Consider the following 25,717-nt stretch of genomic DNA (forward strand, 5'->3'; position numbering starts at 1 on the left):
TCGCGACGCTGCCATATCGGCGCCTTGATTATATTTATTGTAGTTGCCCCTGTGTTTGTACCGGTCCCGGACGATTGGTCTAACGACGATTGGTCTAATTCCAATTGGTCCAAAGCGAATTGGTCTAAAACCATCTCGTCCAATAGTACGATTGGTCCAACAACACGATTGGTCTAAAACCAACCGCTTCACCTAAAGGATAGTTTGTGCAAAATTTCTTTATTCTAACTACCGATTTAACTAAGATTGGTCCAAAGCGAATTGGTCTAAAACCAAATATACGATTCTTCTAATTACCATAGCTAACTACCGCTTCACCTTAAGGATACTTTGTGCAAAATTTCTTTATTCTAACTACCGATTTAACTAAGAGATAATTTGTGTCGAAGTTCTTTCTTACTTTGTTTTAGAGTATTTGCATTTTGGAGTATTCTCCTAAGCCCTTAGCATGGAGTTTCCTGTATGTGAAATTGTGCTATCCGAAAGAGGAAAGGAAAAGCTTGCTGCAGATGGTTATCTGTTTACATTGCGCTCAAAAAGGGTTCAAAAGACAAGTGGTAAAGAAACATTTTACTGGCGATGCGAAACAAGATCATGTAAAGGATCCTTTTTGTATTTTCAAAGTATATTTTTATGTGTGTCCTAAATAAAAGTCTCTATCATTGTCTTTAAAGTATAATTTATGTGTGTCTTAAATAAAAGTCTCTGATTTAAATTCTTGTATTTCTATCATTGTCTTTACATCAATTTTAGACTAATCGTCATTAGACCAAATAGTATATTAGACGAATCGGTTTTAGACGAATCGGTTTTAGACAAATTGGTCTATTAGACCAATTGGCTTTGGACCAATTGGTATTAGACCAATCGTCGTTAGACCAATCGTACCAAACCCGTTTTTACATTCTCCCTAATCTGATCTAAATCCCATTCTCTGTGGTTTTCAAAATTCACGGGTGAAAGAGAGAACGATTGATATAACCCATGACTATATTTTATGATGCGAGTATCATTACGACACATTGTACGGCTGGCATTGGCTGCTGCCCGCGAGATTTAAGTCCCGTAGTGAAGTGGTTAAAGAAGAAAGTCAAGCATAAGTATACATGGGCCAGGGTGGTAGGTAGGAGGGCAGTTGAGAGGGTCTTAATAGACTAAGCAGTGGTGCCCAAAAGGAAGATTGGAACAGTTCTGGACATAAATGTATTCATGGGAGAAGACATTGGATTGTCAGATCATTATCTGGAAGAAAGGATATTGAGAATGGAGGTTAAGTTGCAGGGAAGAGAGAGAGAGAGAGAGAAAAACAGAAGAATGCTGAAAGTGAGCAAATCCAACAAGAAGAAAAAAGAGGAATACCAGACAGTGGCAAGATAAATGTTTTGTACATAAAAAATTTAATCAAGCCTAAAAGACTAATAACAAATTAAATATACACTTACCTGTGAAGAAATGATTAAGAAGGTCATCTGTGTTTGCCTGAACTCTATGTGTTCTCTGATAGTGGAAGGCTTCCCTTGTAAGGCCATTTGCAAGGAGTAAAGTCAGATGCAATCGAATATCATCCACATCTACTAATGGAGGTCTCCGGATCCTGGCATAGGATAAGGCTCTGCTATGTTCTCCCTGGGAAAGTAAGGATTTTGTTGTTGTTGTTTTTTTCCCTGTACTACTATATACAAAACATGTCTGGGGTATTGGGCGGATGTTATTGTAGCAGAGTAGCATGCAGGTGATACTTTAGGGTTTATATGGGGCGCCCCTACGGACCAGAGCCACACTTCATTTTGTCTGTGATAGAAGAGGATTCTGCTCATAGAGAAATGATGACCCTTTTATACTACGACTGTCCCTCTGTTATGCTGTCCCTAAACCCCTTGTTGCTGTCCTGTACCATTTCTCTGAATATTCATTTTCTTTTTTTTGCCTACCCTGTGGTGGGAGAAGAGAATGCTACCACCAAGTCTTCACTTGAGTTGTAAGAGGCGACAAAAAACAGGATGGGGGACAGGATTAGGAGTCCTACTACCTGTAGCCCCAAAGGGGACATTCCTTAAAAAAGAATAGGCATAAGAGGGTCTGGGAGTTTTCCAACCAGTACCCTAAGGTTTGGGTCTTTTAATGTGTGTGGATGTGGTACGGATGAGAGTAAAAGGGAGGAGATAGGCAGTATGTCTGCGAGAAGAAAGATGGATGTGCTGGCTTTGAGTGAAACTAAAATGAAAGTGTGAGTGTAAGTGTGAGTTTGGGAATGTAGCTGGAAGGTACTCAGGAGTGAAGCGGGGACAAGGGAGAGAAGGGGTGGCTATACTAGTAAGTGAAGAGATAAGTAAGTGTGTAGTGGAGTGGACGGAGGTTTCATCAAGGTTGATGTGGATGAAGGTGAAGCTGGGAAGGGAGATATGGGTTTTTGTAAGTGCGTATACACCTGGTAGTGAGAAGAGAGTAGAGGCAAGGGAGGCTTTTTGGGTAGATATAAATGAGTGCTTAGAGGGATTAGGGAGAAATGTCAATGTAGTTGTATTGGGAGACCATAATGCAAGGGTAGGAAATGAACCAATAGACGGAGTGATTGGGAAGTATGGAGTTCCAGGTAAAAATCATAGTGGAGAATTGATGGTGGAGATGTGTCTTGAGAGCTGATGATAGCAAATACAGTGTTTTGGAAGTCAAGCATAAGTACACATGGGAAAGGGTGGTGGATGGAGGGATGGCAGATAGAGCATTACTGGACTATATAGTGGTGACCAGGAGTACGGTAGGAAGAGTTAAGGATGTACGTGTGCTAAGGGGAGAGGGTGGGGGAATATCAGATCATTTTCTGGAGGAAGGTAAGTTGAGAGTGGAGAATAGGTGGAGAAAGAGGAAAAGGGCAGAAAGTAGGGAGGTACTTAGAGTGAACTGCTTAAATGAGAAAGAAAGGAAAATGAGTATAAGAAGTTGAAAGAGGAGTGGGAGGGAGTGAAGGATAGAATGGAGCTAGGAGTGGAGGAGGAATGGGGATGGTTCAAGGAGTCATAAGGTGTGCAAAGATGGTATGTGGAATAAGGAGGGCGATAGGAAATAGAAGGAAGGGTGTAGAAGAGAAGCAGGCATTCATAGATTGGCTACAAATTAGGACGAGGGAATCGTATGAGAAGTACAAAGTAAAGAGAAGGGAAGTTAAGCATAAGATAAAGGAAACAAAGAGGAGAGCAGATGTGAAATGGGGTAAGAGTATGACAGAAAATTTTGAAAGTAATAAAAAGATGTTTTGGAAAGAAATTAAAAGAGGAAGAGGAGGTGAATCAAGTAGAGAAGAAAAAGTAAAAGGTGCAGATGGAAGAGAAGGCAGTGAGAAGGTGGGCGGAGTATTTTAGGGAGTTGCTAAATGTGAAGGAGGATAGGAAGCGCTAAATAAGAATGATGAGTAAGAGGGGGTTTACACAGTCTAACGGTTTGTCGAACGCGGTTCGACAGACACGTGTTTAAAGTGATGTGTGAACGGGGTATTTGGGGTTTAACCAACGTGTTCGACAACCAAATACCCTGTTCACACATCACTTTAACCACTTCAATACGGGACTTAAATCTCGCGGGCAGCAACCAATGCCAGACGTATGACGTAACGAAATAATATTCGCATCATAAAATATAGTCGCCGCTTATATCGATCGTTCTCTCTTTCACCCGCGAATTTTGAAAACCACAGAGAATGGGATTCAGGGCGCATTTGGGAGAATGTAAAAACACAGGGGTGACTACAATAAATATAATCAAGACGCTGATATGGCAGCGTCGCGAATCCACTTGCTCCTCATGACGCCTACGTGTGCGGCACCGTATGGAAGGGGTTAAACACGTGTCTGTCGAACCATGTTCAACTAACCGTTAGACCGTGTAAACCCCCTCTAAGGAAAATGGAGGAGAAATAGGGAAACATGAAGTGAAAGCAGCTGTTAAGATGATGAAAGCAGGTAAGGCACCTGGATTGGATGGATGCCATGCAGAATGTCTTAAGAAAGGAGGTACAGTGAAGGTGGACTGGCTGGTGAGGTAATTTAATGTTTGTTTAAGAGAGGCTAGAGTGCCGGAGGACTGCCTGTATAGTTCTGCTTTACAAGGGAAAGGGGAACAAGTGTGAGTGTACTAGTTTCAGAGGGATCAGTTTGTTGAGTGTAGTTGGAAAGGCTTATGGGAGGATCTTGATTGAGAGGATTAGGAGAGGAAAAAAGGGAGTAATTGGTGAGGAACAGTGTGGATTTAGGACAGGTAGGGGTTGTGTTGTTGTGGTCGTTCCCTAGACTGTCTGTCCGAGCAGTCCCGTCTCCCCAAGGAATGCCATAGCCGAAAATGGGTTTTCCCACAAATCCTTTATAGAGTATATGTTGTGTTGTTTGCGTGCATGATTGTGTATAATGCAGTCTTCCATTATGTGTTGTATGGTATGGGGTGAAGTGTTACATCCTGGGCAGCTGTTCACAATGCAGTCATCCAGCCTCTTCTGGTAGCTTAGAAGTGCTGGGTGGTGGCCGCACCGCAGTCTGGCCAAGTGGACTCTGTCCTTTCGTGGGAGAGAGGATTCAGAAGGGTGGATATCAGGGGCTCTGGCATGCAGCAGTGTGTTGTCTTTCAGTGTGTTAATGGAGTGGTGAGTGATATGATTATGAATATGTTTCCGGAGGCTGGTATTTGGTGGTTGTGGAGGAAGAGAAGAGAGTATCTGTGCGTGATAAAGGTCTTTGGGTGTTGTTTTAATGTTTCTTGGTGTGCGTGGGTGTTCTGCTATGTAGTGTAGCGGGTGTAATGTGTTTGTGGTGGCTGCGGCAAGTGTTTGTGTGCCTCTCATGTCGAGGTGGTCCTTGACTTTGAGGACTTTTGTTTCATGGTGTAAATGGTCTGTAGGTGTTGTACTTGTGCAGCCTGTAATTGTTTTTAGGGCTTTGTTTTGTATGATTTGAAGGGTGTTGTGGTGTGTCTCACTGAGATTAGGAGCCCATGCAGGACTCGCATAATTCATCACTGAGCGTATGCATTGTTTGTATATTGCTATATTAGTTTCTTTGTTTTGTCCAAATGTTGTTCCAGTGATTGACTTAAGTGCGTTAAGTCTGGGTGTGCATTTGTTTTTTATGTTTGTGATGTGTTGTTTGAAAGACATGGATCTATCGTATGTTACACCAAGAATTTTTGGTGTGTTTGTGTGTGGTATTAGAGTGTTGTTGATGTAGAGATGAGGTATGTATTTGTGTTCTTTTGTCCAGTTTGTGAGAAGTGTTGCTGTAGATTTGGTTGGAGCTATTTTGAGTCTGTTTGTGTAGATCAGATCTTTGTGGTTTGACAGATATGTGAGAAAGCTATAGGAAAAGGGAAGGATGTTTTTTGGGCTTCTATGGATCTGGAAAAGGCTTATGACAGGGTAGACAGGAAGGCACTGTGGGAGGTACTGCAGACATATGGGATAGGAAGAAAGCTGTTAAAGAGCAGTCAAGAGTTTTTACGAGAGTAGTAGAGCTTGTGTTAGGATTAGAAATGGAGAGAGTGAATGGTTTGAGGTAAATGTGGGACTTCTTCAGTGATGTGTTTTGTCGCCATGGCTGTTTCATCTATACATGGATGGGGTGGTGCAAGAGGTGAATTCAAAGGTAGTGGGTCAGGGGTTGGAGATGGTTAAAGAAAATGGAGAAAAGTGAAAAATAAGACAGTTGTTGTTTGCTGACAACACTGTGCTTGTAGCAGGATCAGAGGAGGGATTGAGGAAGTTGGTGACAGAGTATGAGAAGGTATGTGAAAGAAGATAGCTGAAGATAAATGTGGGCAAAAGTAAGGTGATGAGATGTACAAGGGGAGAGAGTGACAACAGACTGGAAATGAGCATTAAGGGTGAGAGACTGGAGGAAGTGGATAGTTTTAGATACATGGGTGCGAATGTGGCAGGAAAGGGAGGAGTGGGGGTGGAGGTAGAATGTAGATTGAGAGAAGCGAGTAAATGCCTTGGTGAATTAAAAAGTGTAATGAGAAATAGACATTTGGGAATGGATGCTAAGAGGTTATATAAAGGAGCGATTGTGTCAACAGCACTGTACGGGGCAGAAACATGGAACATAAGGGAGGAAGAGAGGAGTTTGAATGTGTTTGAGATGAAATGTCTGAAAAGTATGATAGGGGTTACAAGGCTAGATGGAGTGAGAAATGAGAAGGTGAGGAGGAGAACAGGGGTGGAAAGGGAGCTGGGAGATAGGGTTGATGAAAGAGTATTGGGATGGTTTGGACACATGGAAAGAATAGGTGAAGAAAGATCAGTAAAAGAGGTATGGAAGGCAGAGGTGGAAGGAGTGAATATGAGGGGGCGTCCTAGGATGAGTTGGATGGATGGGGTGAAAGGGGCATTATAAAAGAGAGGAATGTCTGTTAAGAAAGAGAAAGGACAGAAGATAGGGGTGAATGGAGAAGGGTTATGTATGGATGATGCTGTGATGCATGAGGGGGGAGTGGGTGAGGGATGGGGGGTGAGGAAGTATGTATGAGAAAAAATTTGACGCAGGCCAAAGGGATTTCTCCCCGTTATATCCTTTTCTGCATGAGGGGACGGAGAGGAGGCGTCGCCGAATTTATGAAGTGGCCTTGCTGTGGATGTGCTGTCTCTTGCGACACTGCTTCTGACCCAGGGCAGTGGACAGGATGCAGGAATGACCCATCATCCAGGAGGTGCCAAGATAAGAGGGAGGGAGGAGGGTGGAGGGGAGTGGAATATGTAGGGAATGGAATGGGTAGGAGTGGTTTCCATGCCATTTTCTTTTTTGGCTACCCACCGTGTAAGGGGGAAAAAGCCTTTGGTATATGTATATACATATGTACTACAATTTACAACTATACAGTCAATAATTTAGAGACCTTTTTGGAGGCATGCCTAGGGATCCAAGCCACATATCATTTATCTATGATGTCTAACTGAGAGGAATTCTTTGCTCATACAGGAGTTCAGGCTGCATCAAAATACTGTCCATACAGCCATTCTCCACTCACCCCTATCCCCTAACTTGCTCAACTGACATTACCCTCTTGCTTAGAGCTTTCACCTTATCCATCCATCTCATTCTCAGTCATTCCCTCAAGTTCACTTCATTTACTTCTGCCTTCCACAACTCTTTTGCTAATCTTTCTTCTCTCATTCTTTCTATGTGTCCAAACCATCTACTTAAATGAATATTCTTTAACACCTCTAAATCTCCACTCCTTTTTCAAATACATATGTGGTATTTGAGAAGGAAGTAGTACAGCTGTTGTCCTTTACCTGAGAGTGGATGTCCCATTCCTATTCTTGCCACTGTAATGACCGTATACATACATATACCAAAGGCTTTTTCCCCCTTACAAGGGAGGTAGCCAAAAAACAAAGGCATAAAATCCACTCCCACCCATTCCATCCCCACATACTCCACTCCCATCCACCCCCTTCCTCTCTGTTATCCTGGCTCCTCCTGGATGACGGGTCATCCCTGCATCTTGCCCACTGCCCTAGGTCAGAGGCAGTGTCAAAAGACAGCACATCCACACCAAGGGCGCTTCATTAACCCCTTCGATACGATGACGCCTACGTAGGCGTCATGAGGAGCAAGTGGGTACCCGAGGATGCTGATGTTGGCATCTTGATTATATCTATTGTAGTTGTACCTGTGTGACCCCTATACTCTGTAAAGTGGCTTCATCATATTTTCTATGGTTATCAAAATTCATGGGTGAAAGAGAACGAGCAATAGAGCGGTGACTTTATTCTTTATAATGCGAGTATTATGACTCGACATCACACGTCTGGCAGCTAATGCTGCCCACGAGATTTTGGCCCGGAGTGAAGGGGTTAAATCGGCAACCCCCACCCTCATGCAGAAAAGGAGAAGACAAGGAGAAATCCTTTCAGGCTGCATTAATTTATTTCTCATACATACTTCCTCAACCCCTCATCCCCACCCCACTCCCCCTTGTGCATCACAGAAATAGGGAAATAGAAAAAACTAAAATAAAAGAAGACCAGATTGTGGAGAATGGTAGGAAGATGAAAATTGTGGATGCCAAGTACCTGATACAGCAGAGCTTTAATAATTCGACGATGTTGCCAGACAGCAATGTCTTTGCTGTTGATGAGAGGGTCCAGTAAAACATTAAGTCCCTCCTGGAAGTCCTTGTGGTCGATCAACCAAAATGCTTGGCTCAACTTGATCAATGATGGCGACAAGGAGAAGCTAGAGGGGAATTTAACCAACTCCTCAACTACATTCACAAAACTGAAAAAGAAAACAATCATAATGTCCAACAACATTTTCTGAGGTATGTGGTAGCTATGAATATATTCCATAATATTGTTATGCATCATTTTAGGGTATAAAAAATGTATGTTCTCAGGATTAACAATTATATGAAAATTGCCTGTAACTATTACATTACAATGACCAATCTACAGCTTTCTTTTTAAGAATCTACACTTTAGAACATCACAAGATTACATTTTAAAAGATTTACATGGAAATATTTTAGTTTAAGCTGGAGACATGATCCAAACACCAAAACATCTAAAATCAAGTCTTACCCATCAGACAGAAGTGAGGCAAGATCTAAAAAGAGGTACTGGACAATACGATGTTTTGTGGTAGTAGGCACATCAGGTAGAAGATACATAGCCAGGAGAGCATGAAGAGAGGGAGGAGGATACTGGGTGCTCCCTCCCTCACGGCTCCACAATTTCCCGACAGCTTCATGGGTGTCCTCCAGAAGACCATCAATAAGTAGTATTTCAGTGCCATCCAATGATGAACTCAGACCCTTTATTGCAGCACGCCTAAAAAGAAAATATGTGATTCACATTGATGAATCGACTTAACGTCTCAAACTCCCCCTTATCAAGATGCTAGGATGGTATCTCTTACAAAAGACTTTATAGCATGTAATTTCATGAACCCCTTGGTCCAACTTGCTGGGGGCAGGGTTTGAACTGTTGTCACTTCAACCTCAGCCGAAAGTAGCAACACTCTAACCAGCTCGACCAGTGAGCATCCAAAGAAAACATGTAATACTGATAATACAAGTGCCTCTTAGTACACAGGTAACCAAGGTGCTCTTCCCTACCATAAAACTTGAGTTAACAATTTAACATTTATTTCTAACCTGTTGGCATAAATCTTCTGCAGTAGTGAGACAGGGTATGGGACATCAGAATCGTCTAACATATTTTCCTCATCCCTTTGTGGCAGCAATTTGCAATGGTAGAACCAAAGAACCACCTGCAGGTGAAGGTGCAAAAGGGTCACGACCATCACCTTGCCATCCAATTCATCAGCACCTAAAAAACAAGTAATATGAAACATTGAATACCTCAATGTATATACAGGTAGTCGTCAACTTACGACTGATCGACTTTACGACCACGAGATGGTGCAATAATATCTAACATTTAATAGAGTAATAGAATTGCAATGTTATGCCTGGCAGTGCAGTACATTACTCCGCATGCTGCGAGACGCGAGTACGATAGTTTTCGCAGGCTGCCGGCAGCATCAGCATCCCAGCCAGCTAAATATTCTTTCATTTTGTTTGTTTGAAGTAAAATGTTTCCTAATTTTGCATTGCATTTTGTATTTTTGTATGTTTTGCAATTAATAAAATATAACAAACTTTTTATGCCTAGGCTAGTTTGTTGTCGATAACAATCTGTTCGGTACAGTAATAAACGAAAAGAATGTGTTTTGTTTAAAAAAAAAAAAAAAAAAAAAAAAAATCCTAATTTTGCCTTACATTTTGTATTTTTATGTTTTGCAATTAATAAAATGTAACAGTATTTTTTTATGCCTAGTCTGTTGTCGATGACAAAATGTTCGGCACAGTATTTTGTATTTTTATGTTTTGCGATTAATAAAATGTAATAGTAAACTTTGTTTATGCCTAGTCTGTTGTTGATAACAATATTTTTGGTACAGTACGTAAACGAAAAGAATGTGTTTCGAAATATTTTTTCCTAATTTTGCTTTACAATGATTTTAATGTAACCAACAAAAAAGGATTTGTAGGTCAAAGATGACAGGACTATTCAGTATGCGTAGGCCTAGGCTACGTTTCCTAACGAAAATGATAAAAAGTTAATGAGTATTAAACAACGTAGCTCAAAGATAATAAGATTTTATTCAGTATGCATACGTTTCCTAAAGAAAGTCTGATGGTAAAATAATACAAAGGTTAACAAATACAGTATTAAATATCATAGGTCAAAGATGATAGGATTTTATTCATTTTATTTATATGCTTAGGCCTAGGCTACGTCTCCCAAAGAAAATCAGATGAAATTACAAAAAGGTTAAAAATACTTTACAACATAGTTCAAAGATACTAAGATTATTTCAGTATGCTAAATATACAATATATATATATACATATATCATATAAAGGGTAATATATACTGTATATATATATAGACCGACTTGCATCCAGATCCACTTACGACCTGTCTTTCGGAACCGAACTCGGTTGTAAGTCGATGACTACCTGTACATTATTTTATATTCTCTCATTCATGTGACTTTAAAGACTGACTCAAATGTAGAATAAAAACAAAGCATATCACTTACTTCTACTGGTCACAGCATGGGCATTATTTCTAATGGCTGTAATAACAGACTGGAGTGTTGAGAGCAGAGTTAAATTCTGATACAGACTGCATATACTTTCTTGGCTCACAACACCCACATCAACATCAAACAGAGGAGCACCTGAAGAAGAAATCATGCATATACATACATAGCAAAAGGTTTTCTCCCTTATCAGGGGGTGGCTAAATCATGTAATTGACCACTTTATACTCATCCAACAACCATGATCTAATCTATATAAGAAAGGGATTCTTCCCCCTTACATGGGAGGTAGTCAAGTCAACAGGCACAAACCCACTTCTATCCACCACCCTTGCTTCCCTCGTATCTTAGCTCCTTGTGGATGAAGGGTCATCCCTGTCTCTTGTCCACCACCTGGATCAAAAGCAATGCACCGAGACACAGTGCATCTACAGCAAGGTTGCTTCACTTACACCTAGCATCTTTATCGTATTACAGTCAAACTTCGGTTTTCATACACCTTATTTTTCAAATGATTTGTTTTTTGACGGCTTTTTTCGATTAAATTTTGTCTTAGTTTTCATACATCCATGAATGTACGACAGCTGGGGCAAATTTTTGTTAAAAAAAAAAAAAAAAAAAAAAAAAAAAAAAAATATATATATATATATATATATATACACACACACACATATATATATACATACATAAATATATGAAGGCCCTTTCCCCCTTTCAAGGGAGGTAGCCAAAAATAAAAAGGCATAAAATCATTCCCTCCCATTCCATCCCTAAATACACTCCACTCCCCTCCACCCTCCCTCTTACCTTAGCACTTTCTGGATGACAGGTCATCCCTGCACCTTGTCCACTGCCCTGGGTCAGAGGCAGTGTTGCAAGTCACAGCACATCCACAGCAAGGTTGCTTCATTAAATCAGCGACACCCCCTCTCCGTCCCCCCATACATAAAAGGAGAAGACGGGGAGAAATCCCTTCGGGCTGCGTCAAATTTTGCTCACACATACTACCTCACCCCCCATCCCCCCGCCCATTCCACCTCATGCATCACAACAACATCCATATACAACCATTCTCCATTCACCCGTCTTCTGTCCTCTCCCGTTCTTCCTCAACAGACATTCCCCTCTTCCCCAAAGCCCCCTTCACCCCATCCATCCACCTCATCCTAGGACATCCCCTCATGTTCCCTCCCTCCACATCTGCCTTCTATACTTCTTTTACTAGTCTTTCTTCACTCATTCTTTCCATGTGTCCAAACCATCCTACTCTTTCATCCGCCCTATCTCCCAACTCCCTTTCCACCCCCGTTCTCCTCCTCACCTCCTCATTTCTCACTCTATCTAGCCTAGTAACCCCCATCATACTTCTCAGACACCTCATCTCAAACACATTCAAACTCCTTCTCTCTTCCTCTCTTATGTTCCATGTTTCTGCCCCATACAGTGCTGTTGGCATAATCACTCCTTCATACAGTCTCCTCTTAGCATCCATTCCCAAATGTCTATTTCTCATTACACTTTTTAATCCACCAAGGCATTTACTTGCTTCTCTCAATCTACATTCTACCTCCACCTCCACTCTGCCTTTTCCTGCCACATTTGCACCGAAGTATCTAAAACTTTCCACTTCCTCCAGTCGCTCTCCCTTAATAAAATAAAAATTAAAAAAAGTAATAATAATAATAATAAAAAAAAAAAAAAAAAAAAAATCATACAGAAAATTGGGTGCATGAAAACCAAGGTTGACTACATTATTATCACCATTATCATGAATTCATCCACAAGGAGCTAGAATAAGAAGGAAACAAGGGTGCCAGATGGGAGTGGAATGGGTAGACGTGGGTGTGTACTTTGACTGGCTACCTACCTTACAAGGGGGAAGAAGCTCTTGCTATAAAGATAGATAGTAGGAACTTACAAAGTGAGTTATTGGAATCCTTGAGATTATAAACCTGATGCCAGGCCCAGTCAAGAAGCGTTGACAGTGAGCATCCAAGGTGTGTGAAACGCCCTTCAGCAAATTCCTCTACACAATTCACCAAAAAGCAAACCAACTGATGATCAAGTGCAATCTTCAGTACCATCTCACGCTCCTTAATCTGCATGAAAAATTAGAGTATATTCATACTTGAATGGATAAGGAATAAAAAATATCTTTTAATTGACAATTACATTTATGACATATTCTTCCGTGTGGGTTTAGGAAAGGTAAGGGTAATCCATCCCCTCATGCAGAAAAAGAGAAGACAGGGAGAAATCCTTTCCAGATGCATCAAAATATTATTCATACATAACCACTCCACCCTCCAGATCCCCCCTTTTCCTTGAAGGGTATATAGATAGAATAAACACATACAACAGGGTATGTAGACCTTACACCTCTAACCGTTTGACCACGTAGCCCCCTCCTTTCTGACTCCCCCCTGTGTGATGGAATGCCTGTCATGCTATCCCTGTTCCTCCTTCCCTTACATCCTGGCTGTATTTATGTTTCAATCATTTCTTGTAACTTGTACTTTCCTGAACAGGGTTATAGCTATTAGCCAAAATATAGAAGTTATACTTTCTTCCAAGTTTCCTTTCATTCCAACTGTGGGTTCTTTGTGATTATATATATACATACATACATATACCAAGGCATTTTCCCCCTTACAAGGAAGGTAGCCAAAAAAGGAAAAGGCATAAAATCATTCCCACCCATTCCATCCCTGAATACACTCCACACCCCTCCACCCTCCCTCCTATCTTAGCACCTCCTGGATGACAGGTCATTCCTGCACCTTGTCCACTGCCCTGGGTCAGAAGCAGTGTCACAAGACACAGCACATCCACAGCAAGGCCGCTTCATTAAATCGGCGACCCCCCTCTCTGTCCCCCCATGCATGAAAGGAGAAGACTGGGAAAAATCCCTTCGGGCTGCGTCAAATTTTGCTCACACATACTACCTCACCCCCCATCCCCCCACCCATTCCACCTCATGCATCACAACATCATCATTATACAACCATTATCCATTCACCCCTGTCTTCTGTCCTCTTCCGTCCTTCCTCAACAGACATTCCCCTCTTCCCCAAAGCCCCCTTCACCCCATCCATCCACCTCATCCTAGGACGTCCCTTCATGTTCATTCCCTCCACATCTGCCTTCCATACTTTACTAGTCTTTCTTCACTCATTCTTTCCATGTGTCCAAACCATCCTAATACTCTTTCATCAACCCTATCTCCCAACTCCCTTTCCACCCCTGTTCTCCTCCTCGCCTCCTCATTTCTTACTCTATCTAGCCTAGTAACCCCCATCATACTTCTCTGACACCTCATCTCAAACACAAACTCCTCCTCTCTTATGTTCCATGTTTCTGCCTCATACAGTGCTGTTGGCACAATCACTCCTTCATACAGTCTTCTCTTAGCATCCATTCCCAAATGTCTATTCCTCATTACACTTTTTAATCCACCAAGGCATTTACTCGCTTCTCTCAATCTACATTCTACCTCCACCTTCACTCCACCTTTTCCTGCCACATTTGCACCCAAGTATCTAAAACTATCCACTTCCTCCAGTCGCTCTCCCTTAATGCTCACTTCCAGTCTACTGCCACTTTCACCCCTTGTACATCTCATCACCTTACATTTACCCACATTTATCTTCAGCTTTCTTCTATCACACACTCCCCCAAACTCTGTCACTAACTTCCTCAATCCCTCCTCCGATCCTGCCACAAGCGCAGTGTCGTCCACAAACAACAACTGGCTCACCTCCCACTTTTCTCCATTTTCTTTAACCATCTCCAATCCCTGACCCACTACCCTTGCATTTACCTCTCACACTACCCCATCCATGTATAAGTTGAACAGCCAGGGCGACATAATGCATCATTGACAAAGTCCCACCTTTACCTCGAACCACTCACTCTCTCGTGACACAAGCTCTACTACTCTCATAAAAACTCTTGACAGCTCCCAGAAGCTTTCCTCCTATCCCGTATATCTGCAGTAACTCCCACAATGCATTTCTATCTACCCTGTCGTAAACCTTTTCCAGATCCATAAAAGCCCCAAAAACTTCCTTACCTTTTCCTATAGCTTTCTCACATATTTGTCTTACCACAAAGATCTGATCTACACAACCTCTACCCGTCCTAAATCCACACTGTTCCTCACCAATTACTCCCTCTGTTCCTCTCCTAATCCTCTCAATCAAGATCCTCCCATAAGCCTTCTCAACTACACTTAACAAGCTAATCCCTCTGAAACTACTACATTCACACTTGTCCCCTTTTCCCTTGTAAAGTGGAATTATACAGGCACTCCTCCAGTCCTCTGGCACTCTACCCTCTCTCCAGCAAACATTAAATAACCTCACCAGCTAGTCCACCATCACTGTACCTCCTTTTTTTTTTTATACATACTGCATGGCATCCATCCAGACCAGGTGCCTTACCTGCTTTCATCATCTTAACAACTGCCTTCACTTCATCCTTCCTTATTTCTCCTCCATTTTCCTCACTCATCACTCATTTTCTTAGCATTTCCCACTGCAGCTAACTTTCCCTCCCTACCCTCCTTCACATTTAGCAACTCCCTAAAACATTCTGCCCATCTTCCCCTTACTGCCTTCTCTTCCATTATCATCTCTCCATCTGCACCTTTTACCTTTTCTTCTCTACTTGATTTGCCTCCTCTTCCTCTCTTAATTTCTTTCCAAACCATCTTTTTATTACTTTCGAAATTATATACAGACAGATTAAACACAGACAACAGATTCCTTTCTCCTTACCAAAGACTTGGTTGCAGTTGGGGAGTCAGTATCATTTGGTATTAGTCCAGCCAATATACACAACTTGTATGCTTGACTTGGACTAACAACTGTTACGGGCCCTCCTTGCACCAAACATGAGAGAACACTGCTCTGAGCACTACTACAGTGGAACTTCAAAATACTGCTGCTTGTAATTACACACAGGTCTGCAAAATAATTAAAAAATTACAAATACCACTTCTTAATCACGTGGCTCTTCTGAATACACCATTCTCTTTCCTTGGTTTCATTGTTATACTTCTGTGTGTGGGGTGAATGTCATGTATGTCTGTTCATGGAGAGACAAATTAATGGAAATAAATCTGTATCCATAAAACACAAAACAAATAAAAGTTGACAGTGATGTACTGTATATAAAAACAATGGCTAATGCACATATAAATGCATATAAAATAAGAACAAAATTACAAAAACAAATCAATACACAGATAAAATAAAATAAAATACTGCAGTACTAATTTATCAGTATACCACTGTCATCTTTTGAACACCAAGTTACATGCAGTTACCATATGATAATGAAGATGGATACCAGTCCTTGTCGTTGTGCATTGTAGATTTATGTCGAGTCCATGTTGCTGCTTTGGGAGCTGCTGAAAGAATTATCTCTCCCTGATTCTGTACCAAGTTGCAGTCTAGTGTATGTAGACTCATATATGGACAAAGCTGGTCACTTTCCAGATTCAAGCTGAATGGCATTTGGGCCTATAATCAAAGAACAATAAATTATGAATTATGCATAATAACTAAGTAGGGGGTGGGGGGGAGAAATTGTGTGTGTACATATACATATATATCCAGGAGTAATCACCAGGAAAGATAAACTAATGAAGCAGAGTGCTTTCATATATTTACACCTTTAGTGCAAGTACAAAGAAGGAATTCCCATCTTAGTACCTCCTAGATGATGGGTCATCCCTGCACCCTGTCCACTCCCCTGGGTCAGAAGCAGTGTTGCAGGACACAGCACATCCACAGCAAGGTGCTAAGATGGGAGGGAGGGTGGAGGGGTGTGGAGTGTTTTCGGGGATGGAATGGGTGGGAATGATTTTATGCCTTGTCCTTTTTGGCTACCTCCCTGGTAAGGGGGAAAAAGCCTTGGTATATGTATGTATGTATGTATGTACAAAGAAGGAATTACATACATACATACATATACCAAGGCTTTTTCCCCCTTCCAAGGGAGGTAGCCAAAAAGGGAAAGGCATAAAAACACTCCCACCCATTTCATCCCTAAATACACTCCACACCCCTCCCACCCTTCCTCTCATCTGAGCACCTCCTGGATGACGGGTCATCCCTGCACCCTGCCCACCGCCCTGGGTCAGAAGCAGTGTCGCAGGATACAGTACATCCACAGCAAGGCCGCTTCATTTAATCGGCGACCCCCCCTCTCCGTCCCCCCTTGCATACAGGTAAACGTCGACTTACGATGGCATTAGGTTTCGATAGAGCCATCGTAAGACGATCTCATCGTAAGTCGATCCCCACTCTGTTCCGTGGTCACTGTACCTAGCCTACCTGTATATTAACCACCAGAGATACTGAATATAGCCTATTAAACATGTACAGTAGTTTATTTAATTATTTTTATCCTTTTTACCATATTCAAACACTATAATATGTATTTTCAGTACGGGACTTAAATCTCGCGGGCAGCAGCCAATGCCAGCCGTACGACGTGACGTAATAATACTCGCATCATAAAATATAGTCACCGCTTATATCGATCGTTCTCTCTTTCACCCACGAATTTTGAAAACCACAGAGAATGAATCATTTGAGAGAATGTAAAAACACAGGGGCGACTACAATAAATATAATCAAGACGCCGATATGGCAGCGTCGCGAATCCACTTGCTCCTCATGACGCATACGTGTGCGGCACCGTATGGAAGGGGTTAAATTATCATATCGTCGTCGTCGTCATCGTAAAGTCGAACAATCGTAAGTCGCGGCCATCGTAAGTCGACGTTTACCTGTATAAGGAGAGGACGGGGAGAAATCCCTTTGGGCTGCGTCAAAATTTACTCACACATACTACCTCACCCCCCTGCCCATTCCTCCTCATGCAATCACAACATCATCCATATACAACCATTCTCCATTCACCTCTGTCTTCCGTCCTCTACCTTCCTTCCTCAACAGACATTCCCCTCTTCCCCAAAGCCCCCTTCACCCCATCCATCCACCTCATCCTAGGACGTCCCTTCATGTTCACTCCCTCCACATCTGCCTTCCATACCTCTTTTACTAGTCTTTCTTCACTCATTCTTTCCATGTGTCCAAACCATCCTAATATTCTTTCATCAACCCTACCTCCCAAATCCTTTTTCACCCCTGTTCTCCTCCTCACCTCCTCATTTCTCACTCTATCTAGCCTAGTAACCCCCACCATACTTCTCAGACACCTCATCTCAAACACATTCAAACTCCTTCTCTCTTCTTCTCTTATGTTCCACGTTTCTGCCTCATACAGTGCTGTTGGCACAATCACTCCTTCATACAGTCTCCTCTTTGCATCCATTCCCAAATGTCTATTCCTCATTACACTCTTTAATCCACCAAGGCATTTACTCGCTTCACTCAATCTACATTTTACCTCCACCTTTTCCTGCTACACTTGCACTCAAGTATCTAAAACTATCCACTTCCTCCAGTCGCTCTCCCTTAATGTTCACTTCCAGTCTACTGCCACTTTCACCCCTTGTACATCTCATCACCTTACTTTTGCCCACATTTATCTTTAGCTTTCTTCTATCACATACTCTCCCAAACTCTGCCACCAGCTTCCTCAATCCCTCCTCTGACCCTGCCACAAGTGCAGTGTCGTCTGCAAACAACAGCTGGCTCACCTCCCACTTTTCTCCATTTTCTTTAACCATCTCCAATCCCTGACCCACTACCCTAGCATTCACCTCTCGCACCACCCCATCCATGTATAAGTTGAATAGCCAGGGCGACATAACGCATCCTTGACGAAGTCCCACCTTTACTTCAAACCACTCACTCTCTCCATTTCTAATCCTGACACAAGCTCTACTACTCACATAAAAACTCCTGACAGCTCCCAAAAGCTTTCCTCCTATCCCATATATCTGCATAACCTCCCACAGTGCCTTTCTGTCTACCCTATCATAAGCCTTTTCCAGATGCATAAAAGCCCAAAAAACATCCTTCCCCTTTCCTATAGCTTTCTCACATATCTGTCTTACCACAAAGATCTGATCTACACAACCTCTACCTGTCCTAAAACCACACTGTTCCTCACCAATTACTCCTTCTGTTCCTCTCCTAATCCTCTCAATTAAGATCCTCCCATAAGCCTTCCCTACTACACTTAACAGGCTAATCCCTCTGAAACTACTACATTCACACTTGTCCCCTTTTCCCTTGTAAAGAGGAACTATACAGGCACTTCTCCAGTCCTCCGGTACTCTACCCTCTCTCCAGCAAACATTAAATAACCACATTGTATATAGTGAATAGTTAAGTTTTACTATTGGTTACTTGATTTTTCTAGTGTTATTCTAAATAATCAGTGTAATATGAAGAAATTATTAGGTTTTTTACCTAGTGTTATTCCAATATCGCATATTCTAAACACACATAAATCAAGAAATCCCTGTACATACATAGTAAAAAAATTTGCCTTAGAGTGAGAAGATTAAGAGAGGAGCAAGGGGACTAGTTGGTGAGGAACTGTCAGTTTAGGAAAAATAGAGGGTGTGTGGATCAAACTTTTATGGCAAGACAAAAATGTGTGAATTTTGGCAAAAGGAAAGGATGTTATTTTTTTGGAGGGCCTCTATGGATTTGGAGAAGGCTTATGACTCAGTACCAACCGAAAACCAATTACCTTTAGTTTAACATGAATATATGATTATACATATATACATTCATATACCAAAGGCTTTTTCTCCCTACACGGGGGGTAGCCAAAAAGGGAAAGGCATAGAAACCACTCCCACCCATTCCATTTCCTATATATTCCACTCCCCTCCCTCCTTCTTATCTTGGCACCTCCTGGATGATGGGTCACCCCTGCATCCTGTCCACTGCCCTGGGTCAGAAGCAGTGTCGCAAGACACAGCACATCCACAGCAAGGCCGCTTCATAAATTCGGTGACCCCCCCTCTCCGTCCCCCCATGCAGAAAAGGAGAAGATGGGGAGAAATCCCTTCGGGCTGTGTCAAATTTTTATATGAATATAAACAAGATGATATCATAACATACATGATATTACACAAAAGGTCACAAAAGTAAGGTAAACTTAACCACTTATTCAATGATAAACTGACATTGCCCTATGGGATTTATATGTCTTCTCTAATTACTCATGAGGGGATGAGGAGGGAGGGTTGCCATGTAATGAAGAGGTGGAGGTAAACCAGCATCAGCTGTTGGTCCCTACTGTGGAGGTGCTGTGCTTTGCTGCATTGCTTCTGACCCAAGCAGAGGGTCAGGGGTCAGGGATGAGCCTTCATCCACAAATAGCTGAGATAATGGGGAAAACAAATGGGTGTGGGATGAATGAAGGGTGGGTACATGCATTGGCTGGGCAATCTTCCTTATAAGGAGGAAGAGATATTTCTTTATAAGAAAAGACAATGGGCAGGATGCAGGGATGACCCATCATCCAGGAGGAGCTAAGATAAGAGGGAGGGAAGGGGGTGAATGGGAGTGGAGTATGTGGGGATGGAATGGGTGGGAGTGGTTTTTATGCCTTTGTTTTTTGGCTACCTCCCTTGTAAGGGGGAAAAAGCCTTTGGTATATGTATGTATATATGTAAGAAAAGACATAGATCAATTTTATATAAAACATACTAAAGCATAAATTATCAAATTTGAAATGTGACTTACCTGATACCACTGATTTATATCAAACACTGCAAAGTAATTCTTTACTGCAATATGGCCTTTTTCCAATACTCCTCCTGTCCATCCAAACACACAGAGGCTGAGCTCAGGAACTGGACTAGCTATGAAAGAAAATTTCATAAGAGTGCTGAAGTAAAGACATTATACATCCCATGTTGGTGACCAAATATATATAAATATCCCACATAATCAATCAATTTAATGGCCCTGATCTTTTGCTGCAACTGCCCCCACCTGTCAATGACCAATCTTAAAGTGGCCTCACATACCCACAAAATGCGAGTAAGAGGAGCATGTCTGATGAATAGGGAAGGGAGATGGCAAGAAATAGGTGTGGGAGTAGAATTGTTTTAAATAGCCTGCAAATTGATGCAGCCAGAAGGAATTTTTCTCCATCACCTGTATTGTTGCACAAGGGGATGATAAGGAAGGGTTGCAGTGTAGGGCACTACTATGGATGTGCTGCATCTTGTTACACTGCTTCTCACCTGGACAATTGGGGTATAGGGATGATCCTCCACCCACAAGGAGCTAAGACAGAAGGGAAACAAATGGGTGATGGATGGGAGTGTAATGGGTGGGGTTAGGTGTATGCCTTGGCTGAATACCTCTTTCATAATGGGAAGAAGCCTTTTGGTGTATATATACATATACCTATACATATATATATCTTCTTATATAGGGTTGATGAAAGAGTATTGGGATGGTTTGGATACATGGAAAGAATGAGTGAAGAAAAATTAGTAAAAGAATTGTGGAAGGCAGAGATGGACAAAGTGAAAATGAGGGGACAACTGAGGACGAGATGGATGGTTGGGGTGAAAGGGGTGAGAGGGGGATGTTTGTTGAGCAAGGAAGGGAGAAGGCAGGAGATAGGGGTGAGTGAAGAATGCTGTGTATAGATGCAAGGAAGGGAGGGGGTGGGGGATGGTAATTAGGGAGTGGTTATATGTAAATGATGTTTTGACACAGCCCAATGGGATTTCACCCCATCTTTTATTTTTCTGCATGAGAGGATGGGGGGAGGGGGGTCACCAATTAAGATAAGCAGTCTCACTGTGGATGTGCTCTGTTTTGCTGCATTACTTCTGTCCCTGGGCAGTGATACAGGGATGACCTGTCATCCATGAGGAGCTAATATGTGAGGGAGGAAAGGGAGGTGGATGGGAGTGGAATGGGTGGGAGTGGGTATATGCCTTTTGACTTTGGTTACCTCCCTAGTAAGGAAGAAAGCCCTTGGTGCTTGTTTGTTTGTATCTCACAGTAAGGGGAGCTATGCTTTTGGTGACCCATCTCTGTATCTCGCCATATCTAATTTGCTCTTAAATTCTTGTATTGTTTTTGCACACACTATTGTGTGTATGTGTGTGTGTATATATACATATATATACCTATAAAAGGTACCCCAGCAGCATATTAATATAACAAATACAACAACTAACCACTAGTCCTACACAACACATCTACACCCAGATCCCCAAACTAGCTCTTCAAGAAAGATAACCAAACTCATTACTCCATCACCTCAGTCAACAGATTGATTGATTAAATAATGCATTATTCCAACAATATTTTATATTTCTGCATTGCCCTTGACCAAAACTGTGTGATGGGGACAAGGATGATGCTTTATCCAAGAGGTGGTGTGATGTGACAGGTGATAAACAGGTTTTGTGTACAAGCTTCTGACATGGTGATACATTTGTCAATTGCACTGTAAGAGCCTATTCCTCATGTTTTTTGCATCAAATACATTTTAACAATCCACTACTCATAGTCTATGCTTGTTTTCCACAAGACAGGTGGCAATTCCTACAAGCTCTAGCACTTTTTCTTTCTAATATACTAATTTAATTAAATATTAGTCTTACTTTCTTCATCTGGTGCTGTGAGAGTTGTTGGCAGGCCAGTAGTAAGGGTACTCTGGATGACAGAAGATGTTGTGAAAACCACACTTGGTGCTGTAGGTCGTCCTTCCAAACCCAAGCCTCCTAAAGCCTCAAACTCAAACCTTGGTGATATTGATAGAAGACCTTGGTACCATAATCCATGACCTTCAATCCATTCTTTTTTATCGTAGTTCATGGCATATAACGTACATAGAGCTGGCATAGACTTCTTGGCTGGTGACACATTTCCATCTGCAAAAATAAACAAGATATGGAGTGATTTCCTATTGAGAAAACTATCTGTATACCAAAAGGCTTTGTCCTTATATGGGAGATACAGGGGGTGGGCAATTCCAGTTTATAGTAGTTACCCATTGGGATCTTTTGGAGCAACTCATGGTTGCCTGCAGACAAAATTCACCTGAGATGATGACGACGATGGAAAAAAAAATCCTCGTAGCTGTATTAGCCTCAATATGAGCATATCTTATGTATATATATATGTGTGTGTGTGTGTGTGTGTGTGTGTGTATATATATATATATATACATATACCAACAGCTTTTTCCCTCTTATATGGGGGGGGGGGTTAGCCAAAAAGAAAAAGGCATAGAAACCACTCCCACCCATTCCATTCCCTACATATTCCACTCCCCTCCACCCTCCCTCTAATCTTGGCATCCTGTCCACTACCCTGGGTCAGAAGCAGTGTCGCCAGACACAGCACATCCACAGCAAGGCCACTTCATAAATTCGGCGACCCCCCCCCCCCCACCTCTGTCCCCTTGTGCAGAAAAGGAGAAGACGGGGAGAAATCCCTTTGGGCTGTGTCAAATTGTTTTTCATACATACTTCCTCATCCCCCATCTTTTGTCTTGGCTGGTTATCTTGGGTGGACAGTTTAGTCACCCGTGCACCCAGGATACCCAGATTTTGTCTGCGGGCAAACGTGATTTGCTCCAAAGGATCCCACTGGGCAACTACTGTAAAACTGGAATTGTCCACCTGTTTTTCATATATATATATATATACATACATACATATACCAAGGCTTTTTCCCCATTACAAGGGAGGTAGCCAAAAAGGGAAAGGCATAAAATAATTTCCACCCATTATCCCTGAATACACTCCACACCCCTCCACCCTCCCTCTTATCTGAGCACCTCCTGGATGACGGGTCATCCCTGCACCTTGTCCACTGCCCTGGGTCAGAAGCAGTGTCGCAAGACACAGCACATCCATAGCAAGGCCGCTTCATTAAATCGGCAACCCCCCTCTCCGTCCCCCCATTGCATAAAAGGAGAGAACGGGGAGAAATCCTTTCGGGCTGTCAAATTTTGCTCACACATACTACCTCACCCCCATCCCCCTGCCCATTCCACCTCATGCAATCACAACATCATCCATATACAACCATTCTCCATTCACCCCTGTCTTCTGTCCTCTCCCATCCTTCCTCAACAGACATTCCCCACTTCCCCAAAACCCCCTTCACCCCATCCATCCACCTCATCCTAGGACGTCCCCTCATGTTCACTCCCTCCACATCTTCCTTCCATACCTCTTTTACTAGTCTTTCTTCACTCATTCTTTCCATGTGTCCAAATCATCCTAATATTCTTTCATTAACCCTATCTCCCAGCTCCTTTTCCACCCCTGTTCTCCTCACCTCCTCATTTCTCACTCTATCTAGCCTAGTAACCCCCATCATACTTCTCAGACACCTCATCTCAAACACATTCAAACTCCTTCTCTCTTCTTCTTGTATGTTCCATGTTTCTGCCCCATACAGTGCTGTTGGCATAATCACTTCTTCATACAGTCTCCTCTTAGCATCCATTCCCAAATGTCTATTCCTCATTACACTCTTCAATCCACCAAGGCATTTACTCACTTCTCTCAATCTACATTCTACCTCCACCTTCACTCCACCTTTTCCTGCTACACTTGCACCCAAGTATCTAAAACTATCCACTTCCTCCAGTCGCTCTCCCTTAATGTTCACTTCCAGTCTACTGCCACTTTCACCCCTTGTACATCTCATCACTTACTTTTACCCACATTTATCTTTAGCTTTCTTCTATCACATACTCTCCCAAACTGCCACCAACTTCCTCAATCCCTCCTCTGATCCTGCCATAAGCACAGTGTCGTCCGCAAACAACAGCTGGCTCACCTCCCACTTTTCTCCATTTTCAGGGTTGTGGAGTCGGAGTCAGAAGCAATTACAGTGTCACTGGAGTTGGAGTCGGTAAAAATATACCAACTCCAACTCCTGTTAAATTTACATTGTATAAGGACTTTGTTTAGTCTGTAGAGATAAGCAGCACACACTCCTTATAAGTAGATTATATACAAAAATAATTTTATAAAATGAATCAATCTCATCGTCTTATCTTCGGGATCATTCCACTAAACCCCAAAACGTCCTTGTGCAATGCTGGTTTTCAAATTTATACATAGACCGATAAACATCCAAAATATTACTTGAATAAATTAAACACCTCAATTTTACACCTGTTGACACAGTCATGGGAGCTGTAATATTCCTGTCAAGTTCCATATGCATCGTTTCCATCACTCCATCAGTTTGGTAGTTTCTCCCACTGCTGTGTTGCCAAATAGTAGGATAATTTTGACTTCAACTGTAGACTAATGCAATAATACTATCTCTCCACTCCTTTCCCCTTCTTTTTCCCCCTCTATACTTTTTAACATTGAATTATTGAAATAAGGATACTTACATACATATACCAAGGCTTTTTCCCCCTTACAAGGGAGGTAGCCAAAAAGGAAAAGGCATAAAATCATTCCCACCCATTCTATCCCTGAATACACTCCACACCCCTCCACCCTCCCTCGCATCTTAGCACCTCCTAGATGACGGGTCATCCCTGCACCTTGTCCACTGCCCTGGGTCAGAAGCAGTGTCACAAGACACAGCACATCCATAGCAAGGCCGCTTCATTAAATCGGCGACCCCCCCTCTCCGTTCCCCCATTCATAAAAGGAGAAGACATGGAGAAATCCCTTCGGGCTGCGTCAAATTTTGCTCACACATACTACCTCACCCACCATCCCCCCACCAATTCCACCTCATGCATCACATCATCATTATACAACCATTCTCCATTCGCCCCTGTCTTCTGTCCTCTCCTGTCCTTCCTCAACAGACATTCCCCACTTCCCCAAAGCCCCCTTCACCCCATCCATCCACCTCATCCTAGGACGTCCTCTCATCTTCACTCCCTCCACATCTGCCTTCCATACCTCTTTTACTAGTCTTTCTTCACTCATTCTTTCCATGTGTCCAAACCATCCTTATACTCTTTCATCAACCCTATCTCCCAACTCCCTTTCCACCCTCGTTCTTCTCATCACCTCCTCATTTCTCACTCTATCTAGCCTAGTAACCCCCATCATACATCTCAGACACCTCATCTCAAACACATTCAAACTCCTCTCTTCCTCTTTTATGTTCCATGTTTCTGCCCCATACAGCGCTGTTGGCACAATCACTCCTTCATACATC

At 42.3% G+C, this 25,717-nt stretch overlaps 1 protein-coding gene across 3 annotated transcripts in view; it reads right to left on the minus strand.

The window, feature by feature from the left end:
• LOC143020018 (uncharacterized) overlaps positions 1 to 25,717 on the minus strand; it is a 168,728-nt gene that overhangs the window by 72,678 nt on the left and 70,333 nt on the right. For all 3 annotated transcript variants that reach the window (XM_076176126.1, XM_076176125.1, XM_076176124.1), the window contains exons 8-17: positions 22,168 to 22,437; positions 20,279 to 20,397; positions 15,925 to 16,120; positions 15,374 to 15,561; positions 12,514 to 12,694; positions 10,593 to 10,733; positions 9,139 to 9,313; positions 8,564 to 8,812; positions 8,057 to 8,261; positions 1,443 to 1,626 (exon numbers count right to left, since the gene is read on the minus strand). In XM_076176126.1, the coding sequence (XP_076032241.1) occupies positions 1,443 to 1,626; positions 8,057 to 8,261; positions 8,564 to 8,812; positions 9,139 to 9,313; positions 10,593 to 10,733; positions 12,514 to 12,694; positions 15,374 to 15,561; positions 15,925 to 16,120; positions 20,279 to 20,397; positions 22,168 to 22,437 (1,908 nt within the window). The remainder of the gene's footprint in view (positions 1 to 1,442; positions 1,627 to 8,056; positions 8,262 to 8,563; positions 8,813 to 9,138; positions 9,314 to 10,592; positions 10,734 to 12,513; positions 12,695 to 15,373; positions 15,562 to 15,924; positions 16,121 to 20,278; positions 20,398 to 22,167; positions 22,438 to 25,717) is intronic.

The sequence above is a fragment of the Oratosquilla oratoria genome, chromosome 38 (genome assembly GCF_046742065.1).
Source record: "Oratosquilla oratoria isolate Oo_2021 chromosome 38, ASM4674206v1, whole genome shotgun sequence".
Taxonomy (NCBI): domain Eukaryota; kingdom Metazoa; phylum Arthropoda; class Malacostraca; order Stomatopoda; family Squillidae; genus Oratosquilla; species Oratosquilla oratoria.